Genomic DNA, 26,551 nt, shown 5'->3' with positions numbered 1-26,551 from the left:
CTACTCTTGTGTTCCTCGAGAATGTGGTGTCAAAGAACATTGGAACCTTGAACTTACTTCATGAATAAAATCCAGATAAAGATGAGGCTTAATCAACGGACTCTGATGCATGGTTATGGATTCAGTACACCCACTGAGCATTCTCAGTGTTAATACAGAGTACCATCTAATGTAAAGAAAATGACTAAGTCAGAGACAGAATGAGAAATTCATCTTCTCTGATCCTCATGGGACCATCTCCATCCATATTTAATTGTCTCCATCAATTTCTTTTGACTTCTTTGAGGAGTAACCATGTCTCTGCAATTTGATCAATCAATTTTTAATGAAAATGTGAACTACTGTAACAATTCTAACATTGGTATCATATGTTTTAGTTCTAATATTCTATAATAAATGTTACACTGAAAATATAATGTTTTAATACCCAATTTAAAGATATTTTGTATTCTTTGAGAGTTTCACATAATGTATTTTGATTATATGAATTCCTTCCTCCAGATTGTTCTTCACCTCCCTTCCTACACAGCTTTATATTCTCTCCCACTGTTTCAAAACTAAACTAAACAAAATAAAACCATGGAGTCCAGTTCATGCTAGATAGCAATCTCTGAGTGTGAGGCCTGCCCTGGAGTGTAGCTGACAAAACCAGTGTCGCCCCCATTGATGAAAACTGGTTTTCCTTATCTCAGGAGCTATCACTTGACAATGCCTCCTTGGCTAGGGGTAGAACTGTGAGCTCCTCTACGCTAAGATTTTGCATGGTTTGAGCTTGTGGCTTCTGTCACAGTCTCTAAGTTCGTATGTGCATCTGCCGTGCTGTGTCTGGAAAATGCTGTTTCCTTGAAGTCATCCATTACCTCTGGCTCTTACAATCTCTCTGTCTTCTATTCCACATAGATCCCTGAGCCTTGAGGGGAAAGGTACAATATAGACAACCTCATTTGAGCTGAGCTTTCCAAAGTCTCTTCCTCTCTTCATGCTGACAAGTTGTAGTTTTTCTTGCTGATTACTACCTACTACAAGAAGAAACTTCTCTGATGAGGGTTGAGTGATGCATATTCAGTGGATATAGCAGTATGTCATTAGGAACATCATTGTTGCTATAATCATGTAATAGATTAGTAGTAGTAGTAGGTATTCTCCTGGGACTCATGCATTATTTCAGTTCAGGCTCCCGGCCTCATTGATAGTGTTGGGAATGGGTTCAATCTCATGGAGTGGGCCTGAAATCCAATTTTAAAAGGGGTTGGTTACCCACATAATATATGTGCCACAATTGCACCAGTTGTCATATCTTTCAGGCAGGTCATTATTATAGCTTATGTGGTTCACAGCTGGGTAAGACTATTGATACTTTTCTCATCCAGTATTGTGTATAGAATTTTGCAGTACTATGAACACTACCCAAAGACATGGTGTTTTTACATGTTCTAAAAGGGAAGATAGACACATGAATGAAGGTGGATACAAAATAAAATATTTTTAAAATGTAATTAAATCTTTATTCTGTGAGAATTTCATGCATATACACAATATATTTTGTTCATATATATCCTCTACTCCTCCACTCAAATTCCTCTGGATGCCCTCCCAAATCTCCCTCCAAACTTCAGTTATTCTTTTCTGTTTATAACCCGCTAAATTGGATTGGGGATGGTGGTACACACCTTTAATCCTAGCACTTGGGAGGCAGAAGCAAGTGGATCTCTGAGTTAAAGTCCAGTCTTGTCTAGTGTGAGTTCCAGGATAGCCAAGGCTACAAAAACACTCTCACATGTCAAATAAAATTTTAAGTCTAAAAAGTGCTTTTAAAATTATGTTTATTTATTTATTTCTCTCTGTGAATGTGCACCAATACCATGGGGTGCCTGTGGAGGCCAGAGGAAAACTTGTGGGCATCATCAGTTCCAATCTTTCCACTATGTGGGTCATCAGAGACCAAGCTCAAGTCATCAAACTCAGCAGCAAGGTCCTTTACCCAATGAGCCATCTCTCTGGCCCATAAACTTCTCTTGAGTCAAAGTCTCAAGAGCTGTGATTGCCTCAGCAGTCCACCCAGGGAAATATATTGTTCTCTGTCCTCTCAATCCTTCCACTTCACAGTGCAGTTGATGCTGTAAAGCTGGTGTTGCACATTACATTAAATGATATAAATATGGGCTGGAGAGAAGGCTCATGGGTTAAGAGTGCTTACACGAGGAGGCTAGAAAGATAGCTCAGAGGTTAAGTAGTGGCTGATCTTCCAGAGGTCTTGTGTTCAATTTCCAGCAACCACATAGTGGCTCACAAACATTCATAATGAGATCTGGTGCCCTCTTCTGGCCTGCAGGCATACATGCAGGCAGAACACTGTATACATAATAAATAAACCTTAAAAAAAAAAAAAGTGCTTATACCTACAGCTCAGTGTAGCTCTCACCCCTCATCAAAGCAGCTTCTTTCTGCAGCAGATGGAGGCTATTACAGAGATCCACAACATGTCAAAATGCAGAGTAAGGAACCATCGGGTGCTCAACCCTAGCTCGTTTTATATTTTATATTTATATTACATTTATAATGTGACCTCTATACCTAAGACTCATTAAGCATCACAGAAAAAGAGGCAGAAAGACTGTAAGAGCCAGAGGACCAGTACAACTGATGCTACATAGTGTCTTCTAGACATGACAGGGATGCTGCACCTGTGAAAACCCAACCATAAGGCTGCCAAAATGAGACCCCAGGGCTGGAGAGATGGCTCAGTGGTTAAGAGCACTGGCTGTTCTTCCAGAGGACCTGAGTTCAATTCCCAACAACCACATGATGGCTCACAACCATCTGTAATGAGATCTGGTGCCCTCTTCTGGCTTGAAGGGATACGTGCAGACAGGACACTGTATACATAATAAATAAAATTAAAAAAACAAGACCCCAATAATGACAACACCAGCTAACATCCATTGTGGATGGGGGGAATTGAACAAGGCCTCACCCCTAGATGAAGAGCTGCAGGCAATCAATGGCTGTTGAGAGTGGGAGAATCAATCTCACCCAAGGTTGAGCCCACTGATAGGTCATTTGATCAGAATTGGTGAGCCCTAAATACATATAGAAACTAGCAACTCCAAATGGACTTTGTGTGTGTGTGTGTGTGTGTGTGTGTGTGTGTGTGTGTGTGTAAAACAACAATAATTAAAAAGAACCAGGTCGTGAACATGAGATGGAGTGGTGGAGACATAGAAAGAGATGGAGGGTAGAAGGGGGCGTGGGTAAAAATGGTACTCATGTATGTAACTACCAAATACAGTTCTCATTTATGAAATTACCAAAAAATAAAAATTAAGTGAAAAAACATGCATGTGTGAATATTAAATTATTTTTAAAATAATATGCATCCATACTTTATTCTTTGATAATTTCATACGTGAATATAATGAATTTTGGTCACCTCTTCCCTCCAATTAAACACTATCATCCTCTTCTGCTAAACCTCTTCTTTCTAACTAGCCAATTCTCACTTTCATGGCTGTTTGTATGTGTTTGAACAACTGAGTTTAGAGTTTTTTGCCCGAGTGTGGGTGGAATGTTATTTACTGGGCAAACAGGCATGAGTAACTGACTGGTTACTACAGCACTGAAGAAAATATTCCTTCTCCCTCAGACACCTTTAACTGCCTATAGCTCCTTAAGAAATTGTTAGTGTTCAGTTTTATGCAGGTCCATGAAAGAATTAGGGTCGCTCTAGGATGAATTTTGGCTTTTGCAGCAGCAGGGGAGCCAGATGCTAGTGAACTGACTGACTGCAGCCTCACAACAGACCTTTTTTACTGTTACACAATTTACACCTTAGCAAGTCAATTTCCACATAATACCTCTTAGCTGAAGCCCCTCAAAGGAAACAAATGCCAAAATAATTTTAAGTCATAGGTAGAGGACACAACACTGACTTTTCAGCTATGGCCACCTCTTAAGATTTCAAATCTTCTTTATAGTTGGATAATAAGGGGGTGATGTTTGGCTGTAGAAGGGTTTGGGGTGTCCCACAACTTGAGAAGCTGGTAAAGGAAAAGGAAAATGAGAATGTGTGGTTTAGAGAAGAAAAGAAATAGCTGATGAGCCTAGGGTTAAGCAGATGGTGGGAGCAAAAGAAATAGAAGCTCCCACTTTGGTTAGGAGGTCTCTTCCCAGCAAAGGGACAGGACAAGATGGTACCACTAGGAAAGAATGGGTGAGTGGATGCAGCTAAATGCTGGGATTTGGTGAGCTTGGTAACGTTATCCCCCTACTCTGACAACAGAACAAGGGTGTAAGGTGGGTCTCCAGAACTTCATCAGGACTGAAAAAGTGGCCATGGTATCAGGGTGGAGGGAGTTGGATCTCCCTGATACTGTGATGATTACCCAAGGCTACCTGTTGGAAATGGTGGTGGTCAGGCCAAGGGAGCTCAAACCCCATCAATTGTCCATGACCAGACCAAGGAGTTTGAGTCAAGTGTGGTCTGGGCTTGTTATCCTCATCCATGTCACCAGGACAGTCAACACCCCAATGTCCTTCTTGATGTGGCTGATGCCCTTTACTTTCACTTTGCTTTTACTGCATAGCCACGTTATATAAAATCTCAAGAGTGACACTTTATTTTTTTTCTCTGTGTAGCTTTGGAGGCTGTCCTGGCACTCACTCTGGAGACCAGGTTTGCCTTGAACTCACAGAGATCTGCCTGCCTCTGCCTCCCGAGTGCTGGGATTAAAGGCATGTGCCACCAACACCCGGCGTGACACTTTATTTTAATAGAGTTGAACAAAGCCCAAGTTTGTCTACTTCCAAATCACTGCATTAACAACCTTCGGTTCTTTTCATTCCATGGATTAATTCACTTGGTTAGGTTAACTGCCCACATTGGCTAACACTAATATTACACACCTAGCAACTAGATAAGATGGATGGATGAAGCTACATTTTCAGATGTGTGAATGTCATTACACTTTGCTGGACTTCTAGGGCCTCATTTTAACTTTCATAAACCTAGCTGAAGGTAGAATCATATCTTCGTGGTATAGGATTTGCCTAATGAAGTCTGAATTCAATGCCCTATGAAAACTCTGTGTTCACAGTTGCTCACATCCATTCCCTAAGTTAAGGACTTTTTCCCTCTATAGAATGCCCTTATTCAGCACCTTCAAATGCCATACTTACGCCACTTCCTGGTTAGATATGAGGCTACTTCACATAAATTCATACCTATTACTGCAAACCTAGTCACAGCAAGGGAGGTCATAGGCCCAAGAGCCTATTATTGCTCTTACAAAATAGTCATGTTGTCAAAACATTGTATACATTTATGAAGTTCTCAAATAAAAAATACATTTTAGGGCTGGAGAGATGGCTCAGTGGTTAAGAACACTGGCTGTTCTTCCAGAGGACCTGAGTTCAATTCCCAGCAACTACATGGTGGCTCACAACCATCCATTATAAGATCTGGTGCCCTCTTCTGGTGTGCAGATATACATGGAAGCAGAATGTTGTATACATAATAAAAATAAATAAAATCTTTTAAAAAATACATTTTAAAATAAATAAACTTTAAATAAAAAATACCAATGACAGTCTTTGCTTGAAAGGATGTGGTGAAAAATGAACACTCCTCCATTGCTGGTGGGAGTGCAAACTTGTAAGACCACTTTGGAGATCAGTATGGCTGTTTCTCAGGAAAATGGGAATCATTCTACCTCAAGACCCAGCAATTCCTCTCTTGGGCATATACTCAAAGAATGTACATTCATACAAGAACATATGTTCAACTATGTTCATAGCAGCATTATTGGTAATAGCCATAACCTGGTAACAACCTAGATGCTCCTCAACTGAAGAATGGACAAAGAAAATGTGGTATATTTACACAATGGAGTACTACTCAGTGGAAAAAAAGCAATAGTATCTTGAAATTCGCAGGCAAATGGATGGAAGTAGAAGAAACCATCCTGAGTGAGGTAACTCAGTCACAAAAAGACAACATGGTATGTACTCACTCATATATGAATTTTAGACATAAAGCAAAGGATTACCAGCCTACAATCCACACCACCAGAGAAGCTAGGAAACAAGGACTCTACAAGAAAAATGCATGGACCCAGGAGAAGGGGAAGGGGACAGGTTCTCCTGAGCTAATTGGGAACATGAGGGTGGGGGAGTGGGAGATGGGAGAATGAGAGGGTGAGAAAAGGAGGGGTGAGGAAGAAATGGGGGAGCAGGAAGGTTGATTCAGGGGAAGAATAGAGGAGAGCAGTATGAGAAATACCATAACAGAGGGAGCCATTATAGGTTCGAGGAGAGATCTAGCACTAGGGAGATTTCCAGAAATCTACAAGGATGACACCAACTGACAATCTAAGCAATAGTGGAGAGGCTAACCTAAATGCCCTTCCCCTATAATGAGGCTGATGACTACTTTATATGACATGCTAGAGCCCTCATCCAGTGGCTGATGGAAGCAGAGGCAGACACCCACAGCTTTAAACACTGAACTGACCTCTGGAACTCAGTTGCAGAAAGGAAAGAGTGACGAACAAAAAGGTCAAGACCAGGCTGATGAAACCTACAGAATCAGCTGACCTGAACAAGGGGGAGCGCATGGACCCCAGACTGCTGTCTGGGAGGCCAGCACGGGACTGATCCAGACCGCTAAACGTGTCAATGAGGAGGCCATGGCACTCTATGGGGCCTCTTGTAGTAGATCAGTATTTATCCCTGGCATAAGAAAGGACTTTTTCAGCCCATTCCACATGGAGGGATGCTCTCTCAGCCTGAACACATGGGAGAGGGCCTAGGCCCTGCCCAGAATATGACAGACTTTGGGGACCCTCCCTGGGGAACAGAGGGTGAACAGGGTGGGGGGCTGGTGAGGGAAGAAGGGAAGGAGAGGCAGAAGGGATTGACATGTGAAGCAGCCTTGTTTCTAATTTGAACTAATTAAAAAATAATTTCTTGAGAAAAAATAAACTCCAGTTGGAACAAGGAGCTGGATGATGGTAGCACAAGCCTTTAATCCCAGCACCTTTTGTGAGTTAGAGGACAGCCTGGTCTATAGAGCGAGTTCTAGGTCAGGATCAAAAGTTACACAGAGAAACCCTGTCTCAAAAAAAAAGAAAAAAAAAAAAGAAAAGAAAAGTTGGAACAAGGGCTGGAGAGATGGCTTAGCAGATAAGAGAACACCAGCATAGCAGCTTACAATTGACTCTTAACTCCGGTTCCCAGTTCCAAGGGTTTTAGCACCTCTTCTGGCCCCCACAAGCATTGCATGCACATGATGAACAGACATCATGCAAACAAAATACTCATAGCACAGACACAAAGAATTCTCCCAACATTTGGGAGACATGAAAGGTGCTGGGTATATCAGTTCTGGGCCAGCCAGGACAATATAGTGAGACTTTAGGGTTGCTTTTTTAAAGATTTATTTATTCATGTATTTTATGTATTTATGTATATTATGTATTCTATCTTCATGCACATCAAGAGGAAATTGGATTCATTACAGATGGTTGTGAGATACCATGTGGTTGCTGGGAATTGAACTCAGGACCTCTAGAAGAACACTCAAGTGCTCTAACCACTGAGTCATCCCAACTTCCTGGAGACCTTATCTTTTAGAAAAAATTCACTCTCATTGTGGTTTGGATGAGAATGCCGCCATAGGACTCATATTTAAATGTTTGGTTGCTGGCTGGTAGACTGTTTAGGAGGGATTAGGAGGTAAGACATTTTAAGAGGATGTGTCTCATTGGATGTGGGCTCTGGGGTTTTAGTAGCCCGTTATATATCAAGGACAAAAGCTCTCAGCTACTGCTCTAACACCATGCCTGGCCTGCCTGCAACCATCCTCCCACTATGATGGTCATGGACTCATCCTCTGAAACCATACGCCTCCAATTAAGTGCCTCTTCTAAATGAGTTGCCTTGGTCACTGTGTGTCTCTTCATAAACTTTGGACATTCTATCCCTTTTGTTCAACACACTCTTCTATGGCTCCCTACAACTCTTTCACATGCCCAGTAATTAAGCTTGTTTACCTATTTTGCTGCAGGTCAAGAGCTCTATGTCCATCAACTAGTTTTGGCTAACAGAAAAACATAAGGACAAATTTGGAAAGCTGGAAAACGAACAAAAACACTGATGGTGGGACAGGGATGTTTGAGCAGGAGATAGCAAAGGTGTGGGAGGGAGAACCTAATAATCCATTGTGTCAAAATTATCTTATGCCCACCAATTACTTTCTTTAAAACAACTACTCAAGATACTCTCTTCTAGCCAGGCGTTGGTGGCACACACCTTTAATCCCAGCACTCGGGAGCCAGAGGCAGGCGGATCTCTGTCAGTTCAAGGCCAGCCTGGTCTACACAGCGAGTTCCAAGACAACCTCCAAAGTAATACAGAGAACCCGTGTGTGTGTGTGTGTGTGTGTGTGTGTGTGTGTGTGTGTGTGTGTGTGTGTGTGTGTGTGTGGGGGGGGGGGAAGAGATACAAGTCTTTGGATCAGCTGTCCCTATCAATACTGAATCACTTCAGTGAAAGAGCTTCAAAGAAAACCCCATGGCTTAGGAATCAGCCGTTTCACACCCTGAGAATTTACTTGCTGTGAGACTCTAAGTTCTTCGGTCTCTTCCTCAGTGAATCTGCAATAGCCCTGCTCTCTTGCAGAACTGTGAAAATCAAGCTTGAATGTGTACATAAAAGTGTATGAATGCAGTAAATGAAAATAAATGAAGTGTCCAGCTAATAGATTTCTTGTCTCCTAAGACCAAAGACTTAATAGAAACTCATACTGTTGTTATACCAACTAAATATCTACTTGAGCAGACAAGTTACTTCAATAACTATTTTAGCATTCTTTCTAAATTTGCTTTACCTACTAAGAAACTCTAAGAACTCTACTGAAATTGCAAACCGTTTTGTTTTTTTAATGTCCTGAAGCATCACAACTGAATGCTCAATCTGGGAGCTAGAGAGCTTGCTCTGTGGTTAAGGACATTGGCTGCTCTTGCAGAGAACAGTATTTTGATATTCAGCACCCACATGGTGGCCCAAATATATCTATAACTCCAGTTTCAGGGGATCTGATGCCTTCTTCTGGCCTCTATAGACTTCAGGCACACATGTTATGCACACATCTATGCAGGCAAAACACTCAGAAAAAACAAAACTTCTCAATCCTAACTGGCTGCAGAGGTCTGTGAGAAACAAGCTGGGCATCAGTAAAGACAGACCCACCCTTAGACTCAGAAGAGCTTGCTGCAGGCAGGAAGGTGAGGAATTCCACATGCCCAGATATTCCTGCCGGGGCCTCGGACTCGGTTCAAAAACAAGAGTCTAAGAGCGTTGAACACACCTTTATTCAGGTAGAAGTACAAAAGCACGTTCCTAACCCAAATGCATACATGTGATTTTTACAGATTCTGCTACATAGGGATGAATCAATCCTCTGCCTCAGTCACCACAGGTGACTATTGGTCTTTATAAGTAAGAGTATACAACTTTGATAGGGACAAAAAAACATGCATTTTTCATTTGTTTTTACATTTAGATCAATTTGATATATGTCGATTTTCTTGCCCTGATGAGACACTACGCTTGCTGATGGCAAAGAAGTAAAATACAGTGGTAGGACTATCCTAGAGGTTAGCCACAAGGTTTACAGAGTGAGCAATATATTTTATATATTGGTTGAGGATCCTAGTAAACGTTACAACATCTGAACTACGAAAGCCTCAACTGCTTGATTGACTAGAATTTTAAATAATATTTTTCTTATTCATAAAATGTTATGAATTTTAAGATGAAAAGAATGCTTTGACACCATGTAAAGAATCATGAACTCTATGTCCTATAGGGCAGGGACCCTGAACTCAACACCTGTGATCACTTCTATAAATCAAAACAGCCATGATCTTTTATATGGCCTGTAGATTCTATTAAAATACAAAAATAAAATCCAGGCACAGGAGCGCATGCCTATAATCCCAGCTACTTGGGAGGCAGAAAGATTGCATGAACCCAGGAATTCAAGGCCAGCCTGGGCAAAAAAGTAAGACTGCATCTCAACACAAAAGAATGGCAATGCACAAACGATTATACACAAAGCCCTATGCTTGAAAATACTACCCTGGCTTGATGAAGGGAGTGGAGGGGGACAGATAAAGAAGCAATCCTAATGGTTAAAATTTTACCAGCAACAGACCTGCCACTCTTAAAATACTGTCTAGATACATAACTAAGAACAGCAACATCTTTATTGGAAGGCTGTATTTCCTTACGAAGTTCTCTGATTTGTGTGTTCTTTGTTTCCCTATCAAAAGCAGACCTGAGCGTTTTGTTGGCCTTCAATACAGGCATATAAAAGACTTCTAAACATACACATACATGCAAAATAGGCACTGAATGAATGTGCTAGGCCACCAGGAGTCTTATTGGCTCCCTGATGTTCTTGTCATCTCTTTTAAAGGGCTGTGGATGCAAACAAGGCAGCTAAAAACTTGGGCATTACTTGCAAGTGTTTGGGGGCCTGCCACAAACTCAGGAAGGCTGAATCCTCCAAATGTGGATGGCTGATGTGGAAATACAACTTTAAAGGAAGATTCACCATTGAAGAAAAGATCCCACACAATAGCAGTATCATCTAGTGAGACGCTTACAACCAGACATCATTTAAAGATGCCTATAAGAATGCAGAAAGCAACAGGAAGCCAAGGGTGTGGCTATAGAAACAACAGCATGTAGGGTCCTCAGAAAAGAATAGGCCTGAGTCTCCTGTGGATAGAACTCAAGCCAAGACAGAAAAAGCTCACAGAGCTACTCTCCTGAAGCTATGTCAACAGTGGTACAAAAACAGCATCCCAGGCAAACTGAATATGAATCAATTTCAAAGAAAAAAAAATGTTTTAATGTATATAGGCCAAATTAAACTCACTTAAACGAGTTCTGTAAAGAAAACACTGGTACCTACTTAGAATACTTATTAAAGGATGCTGTGAGAAAAATGTGTTCACCAAGTATCCTCTGGATTCAGTTATTCTACATTGAAAAGACTGGAACTAAATAGGAATAATTACACACAGAAGTAACCATTTTCTCTCCAATACTTTGATACTGGATAAGGCCTGAAATAGAGTGGTAAGTTTCACCGTTTGCATTCTCTCAGTCTCATCTGGTGCAGACGTTCTGATCTTACCATTTCCATCATATCCAGATTCTCACCTGGTACAATCTGCTCACAGATTTGCCATGTTTACTATACCCAAGTGATTTCTTGGGTACAGATTCTTCGATGTGAGCAAACACTAGGGTATGACTGTGTTTCCTCACATACACACCTATCTTCACAAGCTTTCTGTATGGCACAAATTTGACACTGAACCAACAAGGTAGGTGACAGATGGCTTTTTCACATTTAACAGTGGAATTTTACTCCAGTACAAATTCCCCAACTGTGACTAAGGTATGAAAATAATCTGAAGAATGTACCACGTTCTATGTGTTCTAGCACTGATTTACAAGAGCCAGTGACGATGTAACACCAAAAATCGTCCTAATACTCATCACATTCAGCGGGTTTCTCTCTGGTATGAATTCTCTGATGCTGTCCAAGGGCTGGGCTACGACTGAAGACGTTAACACATTCAGTACAGATGTGACTTCTCCAGTCTCAGTTCTCACATACTGAATGAGGCCTGAACTTGACTAAATGTCTCCCCAAGTTCATTGCATTCATAAGGTTTCTCTTTGGTATGAATCCTTTCATGTTGGACAAGATGAGCTCTTTGACTGAAGTTCTCTTCCCATGCATCACAATCAAAGACACTCTCTCTAACAGGAACTTCTTGTTGCAGAGTAAGATCAGAATTGTGACTGAAATTTTCCTCATAATCATTGTATTCATATGATTTCTCTTTCCTGTGCATTTTGTGATGCTGAATAAGGCATGAGGTTTGGCTGAAAGCTTTCCCACACTCATTACATTCATGCAGTTTTTCTCCCGTGTGAATTCTTTGATGCTGAATAAGATGGGAATTCAATCTGAAGTCTTTCCCACATTCAGTACACGTGTAGGGCTTTTCTCGGAAACGAATTCCTTGCTGTTTCACATAGGCCAGCCCACATTCATCGTACTCATAGGACTTCTCTTGATGATGTACCCTCTGATGTTCAACTAGATATGAGGTGTGGCAGAAGTCACTGCCGCACACGGTACATTTACATGCCGTGTCCTTGTGAGTTCTCTGATGCTGAGTAAGATGTACACTTCGGCTAAAGACTCTCTCACAGCTGCCACACTTATAAGACTTGGCTTTGGCATGAGCCTTCTTATGCTGAAGCACATCTGAGCTCTGGCTACATGACTTGTCAGGTACATCACAGGATTTATCGGACACTTCACATTTGTAGGATTTCTCTCTAGTGTGTATTCTTTTATGTCGACTAAGACTTGAGCTCTGACTGAAAGATTTCTCACATTCCTTACATTTGTAGGGTTTCTCTCTTGTGTGAATTCTCTGATGTCTGGTAAGAGCTGAGGCCTGGTGGAAGGTTTTTCCACATGTATCACATTTATAAGATCTGTCAGTGGCAGGTATATTCTCCCATTTATTAAGGTGGGACAGATCCATTAAGCTTTCTTTATAGTCACTACTCTGAAAATTCTGCGTTAGATTTAAGGGTTCTTGTTCACCAACAGCTGGGTTCTGGTTGAAGTTCATGTCATACTTACTGTCATCAATGGTCTGTATTCTAAGAACTCTCTGATCTGTATCTGTGGAGTCTAGACTGAAGCTTTTTTCAGGTTCACTGTTCTTCTCACTGGTGAAGTTTTTCTTGCTGATTGTTATTTGTCTAAACTCTCTCTCCAGAAAGAGAAATTTTCTTAGGATCTCCTGGAGCCTTTCTAATCTGTCCTCAGACTTATACACCTCTCTGGTCTCAGGAACTTGCACAATATTCTGTTTGAATTTTCCTACTCTCACTTTGTACGAATGCACTTCTTCTGAAATTTTCCGCTTAGGGATCAACAGCTTGTTTTCTTCTCTGGTCTCTCCATCTAATGCAATATATAAATAGAAAATGCAATGTAATCTGTACCCTGTGCTTAAATAAATAAATATAGGAGGAAACTAAATAATGTAGTATCCTCAAAGACAACCAAATTTTATTTACATCAAAACCAAGCACAAAATTTCAACAGCAGATGTAAGAGCAAGAACAACAGGAGCAAAGTGGGACAGAAATGGATCAAGGAATGATACAAACAGGCAATTTCAACAAAGTAAAACAACAAGGCAGTAAGAAATTTCAAAGGAACAAATATTAAAATATCAAGTCCTATAACTTAAACTAGGATCAAGCACACTTGTACAAAAGGAATTAAATTGTAAAGAGAGACAAGCTCTCTTCACTCCAGAAAGGCAGAGCTCTGTGTATTAAGTATGAGCTCAGCTAGAACATGGTTCAACACCTGGACTTTATCTGATAGGTTCTGCCTTACTCACCTGAACAATCATCTCTTATGACTTCTCTATTCTTAGTTTCCAGATCAAAGACCTGTAGATCTTGTTCCCGCTGGGAGATCCCATCAGGCATGGAAACTGGAAATCCTGCTCACAGAGAAGGAAATGGAATATGGCAATTTATCCCCAGTTGCTACACTGCCCTCTTTTCTTTTTAGTAATGATTAATACAGAAGATAAGACTGTCAGAAAGACCTAGAGAATGAAGAGGACAAGGTCCTCTAAGAAGTACAGATTTTGTGCTCTGGTAAAGAGTGTGCTAAGTAAGGGGAGAGTTTGTAACTCGGAAGCAGCAACTTTCATTTAAATATAATTCAGGGAATTTGTGCACAGGTGTGTACTGTCTTCATAGAAGTTATCATTAGTATTCCTGTGGTCTAGGGCACAATGTTGGTATTAGACCTGGTCTACAAGTACCAAACTGTATCCTCAAAATGTAATTCAAACACCTGATACATAGTAAGTTAAAGTATAGCATCAAATCAGTAATGCATGAATAAATTTAGCAAAAACCAATTAAGACAGAGAAGTTCAATAAATAACACCAAAACAGGAATTATTTCTGATTCTTCTTCAGCACAATTTGCAATATAGTTCTAATTAATAAGACTTTAAAATTCCCAACATCAAGGGATGGATGGATGATGGTACAGTGGTTAAAAGCACTTAATTGCTCTTGCAGGGACTAGTTTCCAGCGTCCACTTGGCAGCTCACATTGGATATACCTTGAGCTCCAGGGAATCTGAAGCCCTTGTCTGTCCTCCCTGAGCACCTGCACTCATGTACACATACCCACACTCAAAATGTACATATAATTATAATTGCCCTGGTCTACATAACAAGTTCCAGGACAGCCAAGGCTGCATAAAGAGACACTGTCATAAAACAAAACAAAATTACTGAAGAGATGGAAATGCTTATTTGCCCTGATTGAATCAGTACATATCATAACAAAGTACTGAATTATCATAATGTTCCACAAATCTATTCAAATATCTTCACTTTTTTTTTAAAGAAAAAAGAAGCAATCTGTTTCAGTGCATATGGGAACAAAGTGTATGCCACATCTTCATATCAGAATCAGCTTACACTCTTTATTTATTCAACAAGCATTTATGAAGTATCTCTTATATGAAAAGTACAGTGGAGATATAGAGCCCAAGCAAAAGGGCCAACCCATCTCAAACAACTGAAGGACCTCACCTTCTAAATAGAGACAGCTATAAACTGCATGCTACAGTAAAGGATAGTACAAGTGCATGTAAAACAACTTTTGTTTTTCTTTTTTTCTTTTTGGTTTTTCCAAGACAGGGTTTCTCTGTCTAGCTTTGGAACCTATCCTGGCACTCATTCTGGAGACCAGGGTGGTCTCAAACTCACAGAGATCCACCTGCCTCTGCCTCCTGAGTGCTGGGGTTAAAGGCATGCACCACCACCACCCGGCGTAAAACAAACTTTCTACTGTCAAAAAGACTCCTTACATCTCCATCTATGTGGTGTATGTGTGTATATGTAGTTCTTTAGATAGGGTATCACTCTGTAGCCCAGGCTGTCCATGAACTCACAGTATATATAGCTCAGGTTTGTCAAACCTCAGGCTTGAACAGCTCAATCTCTCAATACTAAAGCAACAGGGAGCCTGCTTTGCAAATAGAATTTTGATGCTTTAATACCAAAGGACATTTTTATGTCCTGAGCACAGAAAGTATAAAGGAACACATATGAAAGGTTTGTCTTGAGTCATTCCATCTCCAAAAACCTATCTATGTACTGCATATCTAATTTATTGCTTGTTCCCCTTATTCAGGTATGTTACCACATAATGAGTGATGCTTATAGATTCTTAAAAATGGCTTAAGATCAACTGAGGAACTGATAATGATAATGTGGTATATATACACAATGCAATTTTATTCAGCTATGAAGTCAAATGAAGGAGCTGAGAGATAGCTCAGCAGTTAAAGAGAGTGTACTGCATTTACTGAGGACCTGAGTTTAATTCTCAGCACCTATGTCAGGCTGCTTACAACTGTCTTTAAATCTAGCTCCAGAGAACTGGTTGACCTCTTCTGGACTCCAAGGGCACCTGTACTCACACTTACTACATATGCATGCACACACAATTAAAGTAAGTGGTTAAAAAGAAAAATTAAATTTTTAGAAAAACAGAGCTGGAAATGTCATATTGAATAAGGTCACCCAGGTCCAGAAGCTTGCAATATTCAGATTTCTGTGTTTCACTTGGGAGCACCTATACAAATGAGGAAGCTAAAATGGAGCCGGGTTGGGAGGTAGGGGAGTGATATTTTGCTTGTACAAATACAGCCTGTCTGAAGGTCAGAGAATGGAGTTTGCTTCTAGCTAACCATAGAGGTCTGGAGGTCTGTACAGACAAGACAGAAAGAAGTAGCTGGGCAGAAACAGGATACAAGCAGGGAGAAGCAGGAACTCACTCTCTCCCATCTGCTGAGACAATAAGGAGGGAAGGTGTGGCAATGGTTTGCTCCTTCTCTCTGATCTCTCAGCATTTTCCTCTATATCTGACTCCAGGTTTATATTGCTTAGACAATTAAGAACTCCATTTATGCTGGGCGGTGGTGGTGTATGCCTTTAGTCCCAGCACTCGGGAGGCAGAGACAGGCGGATCTCTGTGAATTCGAGGCCAGCCTGGTCTCCAGAGCAAGTGCCAGGATAGGCTCCAAAGCTACACAGAGAAACCCTGTCTCAAAAAACAAAAAAAAAAAACAAAAAAAAACAAAAACAAAAACAAAACCTCCATTTACGGGGTCAGGTTAAAGGAAAGAGAATAGTGGAAAACACAGTAGAACACAGGAAATCTAAAGGAAATAATGTAAGTGAAAAGGTTTAAATGTGAGTGGAGGAGAGGTGGGGTAGGACAACATAGGAGATGGGGAAAATGACGATGCACGTAAAGGCCATATGGAAACCTATGACTAATTTTAAAATGGGGGTGGGGGCTTTAATCCCAAGACTGGGGAAGCAGAATAAGGAGGATCTCTGTGAGTCTAAAACCAGCCTGGTATACACAGCAAGTTCCCAGCCAGCCATGAGTATTTTTAAAGAAAACAAAAAAATTAAGAATGGAGGTATGTATGTGCCAGGCAGTGGTGGTGCCCGCCTTTAATGCCAGCACTTGGGAGGTAGAGGCAGGCAGATCTCTGTGAGTTTGAAGCCAGCCTAGTCTGCAATGCCAAGTTCCAACACAGCCAGAGATACACAGAAAAACCCTGTCTCCAGAAAAAAAAAAAAAAAAAAGGACTGGGCCCATCAATCATTATTACAATATGGATATGGGATGGAATCAGAAAGCCCCACCTCTCCCTGGCTCAGCAGTTGGGAGTGCTAGCTGCTCTTCCAAAGAACCTGGGTTTGGGTTCAATTCCCAGCACCCACTCACAACTGTGAATAACTCCAGGTCCAGGGGATCAGACATCCTTACAGACATACATGCAAGCAAAACACCAATGAACATAAAATAAATCATTTTCTAAAATTGATCTCAGGTGCCGGGCAGTGGTGGCACGGGCCTTTAATCTGAGTACTCGGGAGGCAGGGACAGGCAGATCTTTGTGAGTTCAAGGACAGCCTGGTCTACAGTGTGAGTTCCAGGACAGCCAGGGTCACAGCGAAGAACAAAGAACAACAACAACAAAAATCTCAGTCATTATCACCACTAATAACATTCCTGGATAGCTAGAACCATGAATTGTGTATACTGCACCCCTGTTTTGTTTTTCAAGACAGGGTTTCTCTATGTAGCCCTGACTGTCCTAGAACTCACCCTGTAGCCCAGACAAGCCTGGTACTCAAGATCTGCCTGCTTCTGCCTCCCGGGTGCTGACATTAAAGGCTTTAAAAGAAGCTTCTTAAAAGAGTAATATCCTCTACTCATTGTTGAGTTATAGCAAGGAGTAAATGATACATATAGCATGTAGTATAAACAGAAAATAGCCATGATAGTAGAAAATATTCTTTGCAAATCAAGGTTGCCTCCAAGACCAACATTTTTTTTTTCAAACTCAAGTCATTTATTTACTGCTGTCTAGTGCAAACTCTTAACAAAGAGACTAACCTTCTGGTATTTATGACAAATAAAAATACAGTCATGGGAAAAACTTCAACTGGAAAGGCAGACTATGCCACAGACTGAATTATAAAGTTCTTAAGTTATAACCCCAAACACTAAGTAAAATTATGAGCATATATACCTTTATATTTTTAATGGTGTACAGTGACCCACAAAGTTAATTCCCGAGGATGTTAAAAATGATTGCTGGCCAGGCTGCGGTGGTGCATGCCTTTTAATCCCAGCACTCAGGAGGCAGAGGCAGGAGGATCTCTGTGAGTTCGAGGCCAGCCTGGTCTACAGAGCAAGTTCCAAGCCAGGCTCCAAAGCAATATAGAGAACCCCTGTCTCAAAAAAACCAAAAGAGGGAAGAAAAAAAAAGAAGTTGCTAAAAATATGCTGGCTTGAACGGGCAGTGGTGGAGCACTCCTTTAATCTGAGCACTCAGAAGGCAGAAGCAGGAGGATTTCTGTGAGCTCAAGGCCAGCCTGATCTGCACAGTGAGTTCCAGGACAGTGAGGGCTACACAGAGAAACCCTGTCTCAAAAAAACAAAACAAGCCGGGTGGTGGTGGCACATGCCTTTAGTCCCAGCACTCAGGAGGCAGAGGCAGGCGGATCTCTGTGAGTTCAAGACCAGCCTGGTCTGCAAGAGCTAGCTCCAGACAGCCTCCAAAGCCACAGAGAAACCCTATCTCAAGAAAAGGAAAAAAAAAAAAAAGAGTATGCTGGCTTGATCACAAAAGCAAGGTGGGTAGAACAAGAGGGTTTCTTATAGTCTGTATGAGTATGCATGGATGTGTGTGCCCTTCGTATGTGAAGAGATGACAAGATAACACAAGATAAAGTTCTAGCCAGTAGTATAGTATGCTATTAATTTGTACTAAACTACTACAAAATTTCTTTACTACAAAAAGTACACAAGTTAACTGTTGGAAATTCTGTATTAGGTAAAATTAACAGTAGTTTACAATTATGTATAGATGATTTTACAATTTACAAAGCTTTTAAATATACATTCATTTTAATGCCCTGAACTATTTCATTTTTGTGCCCCCTACTTCCCCTCCATCAAGGACAGTGCTAAGAACACTTAATTAGGAAAGGAAATATAAATACATCAATTGGTATGGCACCACAAAGAATCAGAGGCAAGAAGACAGCACTTTTAAAGGAAGGAGAAAATTATACCAAACATGAAGAAAGTCTGGGGGGCGGGGTCACAGGAAACTGAGGCAACACAGTGAACAGGCTATACTCACTACTAAAAAGAGTACACAGCATGTGTTCCCTGCTCTAATGTAACAGGAAACAATAACAACTGAAGAGACAGGGTAGCTTTGTGGCTTCTCAGACAAGTAGCTGACCACCAAGTGTGGTTTATGAATTAACTGAGTTCCAAATCCATGTGGTTTTAAGGATGGCTTCCATGTAAAAGATTCACCAAAGGTCATTTGGGGATCAGCAACTTTACATACAGTGGCATCCCAAGAGACATCTATTCCACCAACCAAAGTTAGTATCTTACAATCTTGGAAAAGGAGTTTCCGTGCAGGGATGAGCACTACCGATGGAAAGCCGATACCTGGGCCATCTCTTGGTAATTCCTGCCGTAAGGACTGCAAGTGTTTCTCCAGAGAAAGCACTTGCCTGGGTATGACTCAGGGCTGGGCAGGAATTCACACAATGAATCCGGGTGGTGGGAAGGCGGAGAAGTATGCCTATAAAGATCAAAGAGCCAGGAATGGAAAACACACTAAAAACCTTCCCAATGAGCAAACTGCTTTCCCCACAGGTGAAAAAATTACTTAAATCCAACACGAAAACAAGAAAGTAAAAAAATGCCCTAGGTACCACCAAAAAAGAAAAAAGAAAAAAATAAATAGGAAATAGGTGGGGGACGTTTAACTATAGACATAAATGCACAAGAGTGCATGCAAGATCAAAGGGGGGGACCTCACATCAAGGAGATTGCCACTAATCCTGTCCCTCCCCTGCCCCCCGCCCTTCACAGGTACTTCTCAACAGCACTATAGGCTGCCTAATCCCAGGCATACTCAAAATAACAAAGAAACATGATTTAACAATTTAGCCCACCTAGTATGGGATGTCTTGAGCCTTTTGCTGCAGGGGGTATGGTTGTTTAGAAAACCACCTAGATAATGCACTATAATGTGTAATACCCACACTGAGTAACAGCTTTAAATGAGTGTGAGGATCTTAAAAATGAGAGACTACTCAACAAGAGAGATTTTAGCCTTTCTTTTAAATATGTGTTTCTTTATTGGTGAAATCTCAAAATACAGGACATAAAGGAATCAGAACAGAGAGTCTGGCAAGGGTTTGGGAAGATCCTTAAGACTCTCATTTAAAAAAGAAAAAGAAAAGGTGAGCGCTTAGCCAAAGCTCAACCAAGTTTCTCTCTGCCAACAGGAAACAGATGTCCCACAAAAGCAAGAAACATAACCTGGGGATGAGGATGAGGAGCAGAAGGTCTCTTCCTGATAACCCAAAGGAACCCTAAATTAACCGTCCCAGGAAAGGACCTTAAAGATGGAGGGCTGAGACCTAAAACCTGAGTATACTCCACTGACCACCTCAAAGACCTCATACCTACTCAGAAACAAGGGAGAACTCCAAATAGGTAATTTGAGAAACAGGAGGATCCTTACCCAGTGAAACCACGTTTCCATAATTCTCTAACATCACTTCTCTGTAGAGCTCCCTCTGAAGAGGGTCCAGGCATCCCCATTCCTCTCGAGTAAGATGCACAGCCACATCCTCGAATGTCACAAACTCCTGAAATAATAATTCTGGCTGCTTTCAGGAATGGGCTACTATAGCACCATGGCCAGAGAATGATGAACATGGCACAGAGGACATCTAGTGGCTACTTATGTTGGGGAGAAGGGAGAACAGACTAGAACCTATAGAATAAATCCCATAAGTGCCCATCACCGTATCATGGACAAAGGTGGTGGTGGGTAGATAGAAAAACCATTTGTGTCAAATATAGGTCTCTAAAGAGGATCTGTTCCCAAACTGCTACTGAAAAGATTCCAGGCAAGTTTAACAAATGGGATAAAAGAGAAGCCACACTCAATCAGCAACAAGAAACCCTGAGGAAAAGCAGAGGTCCTCAGCTCACCTGGTACCTGGCTGTCAGGAGCGCAGCTGCCTGGTCTCCTGGGCTTCCCTCATGGGGAAGAGCAGGCACCTGGGGGACAGGTGGAGCTGAGGGAGGAGAAAGGAGCCAAGAGTGAGAGTAGCCCTTCCACGGGCTCCCTTTTCAGATGATATGTCTCCTGCCCAAGGCATGTGTGGCATCCTCCTTCGCATCACCATTCCAGTAGAGCCAACAAAAATTTACCAGGTTCCAGCTGGGCGATGGTGGTGCATGCCCTTAATCCCAGCACTCGGGAGGCAGAGGCAGGTGGATCTCTGTGAGTTCGAGGCCAGCCTGGTCTCCAGAGCGAGTGCCAGGATAGGCTCCAAAGCTACACAGAGAAACCCTGTCTCGAAAAAAAAAAAAAAATTACCAGGTTTCAGGTATCTCCACTCCTCTACGGCATCTGTTTCTACTTACATATATTTAGGACTGTGATATGCATTTTACTAGGAATCTCACTTTATCCTCATGACATGACAATCCTCCTAAGGAAGGGTAAGTATTGTACCTGCCATCCAATCAGCAAAGCAAAGCATAAAGACAGATAGTATTTCCTAGCCAGCCTGGACTAGGAGTGAAAAACGTGGTCTCAAAAAACAGAAACAGCAAAACAATGCTGAAGACATAGCTCAATTGGTGGAGTGCTTGCTTGGCATGCATGATGCTCTGGGTTTGATCCCTAGCACCATACACTGGGTATGGTGGCACACAACTATAATCTAGGCACCTGGAAAGTAAATGCCAAAGAATCAGAAGTTCAAAGTCATCAAGGCACAGCAAGTTCAATGCCAACCTGCATTAAAACTGCCTCAAGAAAAGTTGATGGAGACCATATGTGGTGGCACAAGGCATTAATCCCAGGACTCAGGAGGCAGAAGCAGCAGGATTTACTTCTGTGAGTTCAAGGCCAAATTGGTCTACATAGTGAGTTCCAGGATAGACACGACTATGTAGAGAGATCCTATTTCAAAACGACAAAAAAGTTGAAGGACTTGAAGTGATTGAAGTCAGGGTTTTTTTTTAGCAAATTTCTGATATTTTCCCAGATAACACTTACTATAAACTCCATTGTGCCTTTTGTTGTTGTTGTTGTTGTTGTTGTTGTTGTTGGGCACTGTTTCTACAACCATTGTATGAGGCTTCCAGTAACAAGGAATAGTCAGTTTCCTCATAATTCTTTACACCCTCCACTTAATGGCACTCCATCTGTGCCACTAACACACATTACTTCAAGCACTACTATTGGTCACAGAAATCTAAGACATAGCTCTTACATAACAAAACCAGCAGCTTAGTAATGAATGCCTGCAATTCTAGTACTTAAGAGGCAGAGACAAGATTAAACCAAATTGTGGGCTGGACAGTACTAGACCAGGCAGGGCTATATAGCAAACCTGGGGGGGAGGGGACACTGCCAAACCTACCTATCTAATACACCTATGTGAATGTACAGTTAATATGTAATATCTGTGCATTTAAACAGACATTGTGCTCAACCAAGAAATTAAATGTTTGCTTTCTTGACCAAAATTAGGTTCTTCACAAACTGCAGTTGCAACAGAATGGCAGGTAGCAAAGCACACTAAATCATCAGGAAAGGAGACACAAAGGGAAGGGAAAAGAGGGAGGGAAAGGTTCTGAGTCTGTGAAGAAATAAAAACCAGGTAAGCCTATTGAGATGTGGCAAAAGCAGCCTGTCTTAAATTATTGGAGATGTGGTGATAGGAATGAAGTCCACATTTTCTAAAGGACAAACAGGAAGGGCAGAACAATCTTCGTAAAGAAAGACTAGCCATCCTTAACAGAGGGCCCCAAACCAGGAAGGAATCACACCTGTCCCTCCCTTCAGCTCTTCCTCTCAGGGCAATCTTCTTAGTCCAGTCCCTGGCCTTGCTCACACCAGGCCCAAGAGTCCCTTAATACTCCCACTCTGCAAATTGGTGTTGTCTCTGCCTTACCCCCAGTGAATCCCTGCTCCATCTCTGTGTCCTGCAGAAACGAAAGCTCTGGGGAAAGGCATTCAGACTGGCTCTCCAAAGACTGAAACTGGACCCTTGGTGATCCTGCTGCTTCGTGAGGCGTTTCCTCCATCCCTGTTCAGGGGGACAATGACCATCACTGCAGGGTGAGATTAAGAGAAATTACTCAATAAGCTAAAATGTCTGACCATTCCACAGTCTCAGGAATTAGCAAACTATTTTATATATGAGTAGATATTTAATAAAAATTAGTTAAAAATACATTTTAAGGCTAGCCTGGTCTACAGAGCAAGTTCCAGGACAGCCAGGGCTACACAGAGACACTCTATCTTGAAAAACAAGCAAACAAAAAAGTACCCGATTTCAGGTGTCACTGTCCACAGAGCTGTTCCTCTAAATACAATTAATTAAAGTGCATGGTAATTTGGTCCAAAAAGAGAAAAAAAAGGTTATTGTTACCAAAATGAACAGCAAAAAGAAAAATCGGGAGCTGAAGATATGTACAGCTCAAGGTATCCATACTTCCTAGTATGCACAAGGCCCTGTTTGAATCCCTAACACCCACCACCAGGGAAAAAAAAAAGGGAGGGGGTACCAATCAGTTTCAAAACTTAAAACCCAAATCTAAGAATTCGGTACTATTCAGACTCTACTGTAACCCCCCGATCTGTGGTATTAAAACATTGTGTGTGTGTGTGTGGGTGTGTGTGTGTGTACACACACACACACAAACACACACACACACACACACACACACCCACCCACCCACCACCCTGCTGGGCCTGTAATCCCAGTACTTGGAAGATGTAGGCAGGAGCTCCTGTTCAGGAGTTCAAGGCTGTCTCAAAAACAAAACAAAACAAAAAAACAAAAACAAAAACAAAAACAAAAAAGAAAGAACCAGCCCGGCCTTGGTGGCGCACGCATTTAATCCCAGCACTCGGGAGGCAGAGGCAGGGGGATCTCTGTGAGTTGGAGACCAGCCTGGTCTACAAGAGCTACTTCCAGGACAGCCTCCAAAGCCACAGAGAAACCCTGCCTCGAAAAACCAAAAAAAAAAAAAAAAAAAGAAAGAAAGAAAGAAAGAAAGAAAGAAAGAAAGAAAGAACGAACGAACGAACGTGTAAATCTTTCCAAAAGGGCATCCTAAGTATTTAGAGGCTCAAGTTTAGACCCAGAGAAACACGCCAGTTACGATTACTCATTGTTTTTCTCAAAAGCAAGCCCCTTAGGAATTATGTGGTAACCGGTCAGGCCGTTCTGCATTACTCAATGGGCCTGGTGAATAACACCACGACTCACTCACTCTGGAGAAGGACCCTCAGGGCAGACTGGTCGGGCCGCCTGGCGCAGCACGAGGAAGGGCTGCGAGGTGCCTGCGTGGTGTCCTTCAGACCCAAGGACGTGCAGGGTTCGTCCACCTTCCTTCCACCACCCTCGGTGACGCTCCGGGCCTGCTCAGAGGCCTCGCCCGGAGCCGCCCTCCATCCACTTCCCTTTTAGGTGAAGGTTCGGTCCCCAGAGGGCGAAGCGGGCCACACAAACCTATAGCTGCCTACCGGGGCCCGGCCGCTGGGTTCGCCACCACGGGGCCACCACGGGGCCACCCCGGTTCCCCGGGTTTCGCGACGAACCCGGGCTGAGAGGAAAACAGGGCCGCGAGCTCGGCCTTCCGCGCGCCCGGGCTCCGGAACAGCCGTCAGGCGGGACGCGGAGCCTCCTGCGCGTCCGCCGCAGGCCAAACAAGCGGCCGCTCCCACGGCGACGCGACAACGGTTCCAGGGGACTCACCCAGGTGGAGAGGCGGGCCTAGCGACTGTCCCGTCACGGAGACTCTCCTCAGTGAGCAGTGCCAGCCTTTCCGGGGCGCTCTCGACTGCCCGGAGGCTGGCGCTTGCGTCATTTCCGGCGGCGGAAGTGCACGGGAGGGGGAGGGCGGCTCCGAGTGAGGTTCCCGGATGAAGAGCAGCAACGAGGGCGTCTGGTATGAGGATCTCGGGATCGTTAGACAAGTCTCTGGTTACGTTTTTGCTTGGTTTTCCTGAGGCCTCCGGAGGTCGCACGGCCCTCCCCGCCGAAGGGGTGCATGTTACACCGCTAAGGAGGGCGGCAGGTGTTGGAAAAGAGCCCCCTGACTAGTCCCTGTCACTATCAGACCATTGACACTGGCCGCAGGGAGAGTGCACAAGGATTCCCGGGCAAAATGTGGAAAAATACTGGTGACGCTCGTTGGGCCCTCACAACCCTTCTGCCCAGTGGTTTGGCGGGGGGGGGGGGACGACTTTGTTTCTCCTAGGAAGTGTCCCACACAAATTGATCACAGAAGGGGACTCCCGCACAGCTGGGGGCCTTTTCCCGGACCCTAGATTAGGCACAAACCACACCTACACACCTGTTTTCACAGAGAAGGGAAGCAAAGTAAAGAGTGGTTGCTTTCTGACTCAGGCAGAAGACGGCAGCAAAAGACACCGCGGGTATAGCTTTTGTTTGTTTTTGTTTTGTTTTTCGAGACAGGGTTGTAAGGATTCAGGCATTATGCTGGCCTGCACCTGTCACCTGGCAGAATGCACTCAGGCAGCACCCTGGTCAGCCCAGGTGCAAAGGACCCCTTTAAAAGAAAGACCTCCAGCCTGGCGTTGGTGTCACATGCCTTTAATCCCAGAACTCGGGAGGCAGAGGCAGTCGGATCTCTGTGAGTTCAAGGCCAGCCTGGTCTACAGAGGGAGTGCCAGGATAGGCTCCAAAGCTACACAGAGAAACCCTGTCTCGAAAACAGAAAGAGAGAGAGAGACAGACCTCCGTCCACTTATGCTCTCTTTTCTGTTCTCTCTTTCCCTCTCTCTTCCCTGCTGTTATGCTCTCTTTTCTGTTCTCTCTTTCCCTCTCTCTTCCCTGCTGTTCCCCTGAGGCAGACAGGACTTTTTCCGTCTCCCTTTTCTCTTCTGTCCTCTCTGTGTCTCTTTAGGTCTTTTCTCTTCCCTTCTCCCCCCCCCCCCTTTCTAATAAAACTCTCACTAAGCTCTGTCTGCCTGGCATGTTTGTCCTTCTGCCAAGGTCATCCTCGCCTGCCATGGAATCCGCCAAGTTTCCTCATGCTTTATCGTAACAAGGGTTTCTCTGTGTAACAGCCCTGGCTGCCCTGGATTCGCTCTGTGGACCAGGATGGCCTTGAACTCACAGAGATCTGCCTGCCTCTGCCTCCCGAGTACTGGGATTGAAGGTGTGTGCCACCACCGCCCAGTGCTTTTGTTTTGTTTTGTTTTGTTTTGTTTTTTTCAGGTATAATTTTTTAGGGGAGGAAATGGGGAGGTCTGTGTTAGAATGGAATAGGATGTGTAGTGGTAAGGAGATAAGGGAAAGGGTGAAGGGGTATTTGTCGCAGAGGGACAAAGGACTGCCTCTGGATAGAGAGGGGACAGATGTGGCACATGGACCGTGGTGGTTTATAAAGATGAAGGGGCAACCCCGTGTTAGGATGAGGTGTTTAATTTTAATTGGGCATGTTAATTAGGTGAGCCAAAGGGGGCTTTTAGTTACTGGATTTAAATACTTTGATAGCTGGACCTTGGTAGTCAGTCTCAGAATGAGGAAGTGGCCAAATAAGGTAATAGACCATGGTGGCTAGCTTTAGGAATGTAATCTAAGGGTTTTTAGCAAGGCAGAGGGAATGGGGGGAAAGGGCAAGGCCTGCCTGAGCCACATGCTCCAGTGGGGCTTGTGTCTCTTCCCTAGGTGTTGCCCTACTGGGAAAGAGCAAAGAGATTTTTCCCAAGAGGATTCCCCC

The 26,551-nt window shown here is 42.9% G+C and overlaps 1 protein-coding gene across 14 annotated transcripts; it reads right to left on the bottom strand.

The window, feature by feature from the left end:
- Window positions 1-9,346: 9,346 nt before the first annotated feature.
- Znf655 (zinc finger protein 655) lies at window positions 9,347-24,971 on the bottom strand. Of its 14 annotated transcripts, XM_035443165.1 has the most exons (7): window positions 24,559-24,938; window positions 22,747-22,881; window positions 20,768-20,853; window positions 20,292-20,418; window positions 19,270-19,340; window positions 13,515-13,619; window positions 12,929-13,066 (listed from the first exon to the last, which is right to left on the bottom strand). In XM_035443165.1, the coding sequence occupies exons 1-6, from the start codon at window positions 24,668-24,670 to the stop codon at window positions 13,530-13,532; spliced, it is 621 nt and encodes a 206-aa protein (XP_035299056.1). In that variant the 5' UTR covers window positions 24,671-24,938; the 3' UTR covers window positions 12,929-13,066; window positions 13,515-13,529. The 14 variants fall into 14 exon arrangements, 13 of the variants coding, with proteins under 13 accessions (XP_027269438.1, XP_027269436.1, XP_027269437.1 ...); XM_027413637.2 differs by lacking the exon at window positions 19,270-19,340 and having other exon boundaries at window positions 9,347-13,066; window positions 22,747-22,906; window positions 24,559-24,709; XM_027413635.2 differs by lacking the exon at window positions 19,270-19,340 and having other exon boundaries at window positions 9,347-13,066; window positions 24,559-24,690.
- Window positions 24,972-26,551: the final 1,580 nt, after the last annotated feature.

This window comes from Cricetulus griseus, chromosome 4, assembly GCF_003668045.3.
Source record: "Cricetulus griseus strain 17A/GY chromosome 4, alternate assembly CriGri-PICRH-1.0, whole genome shotgun sequence".
NCBI lineage: Eukaryota > Metazoa > Chordata > Mammalia > Rodentia > Cricetidae > Cricetulus > Cricetulus griseus.
Note: the sequence above shows the minus strand (reverse complement) of the source record. Positions and strands in the feature narration are given on the sequence as shown.

Bases quoted from the DNA above. Each gene is read 5' to 3' on its own strand.
- Znf655 (XM_027413635.2), bottom strand. From the start codon at position 24,670: ATGACGCAAGCGCCAGCCTCCGGGCAGTCGAGAGCGCCCCGGAAAGGC. The intron at 22,882-24,558 runs GTGAGTCCCCTG...CCCCCTGAACAG, and splicing joins AGGCCCGCCTCTCCACCTGG to GGATGGAGGAAACGCCTCAC. The intron at 20,854-22,746 runs GTAAGGCAGAGA...CTCCTCCCTCAG, and splicing joins GGAGCAGGGATTCACTGGGG to CTCCACCTGTCCCCCAGGTG.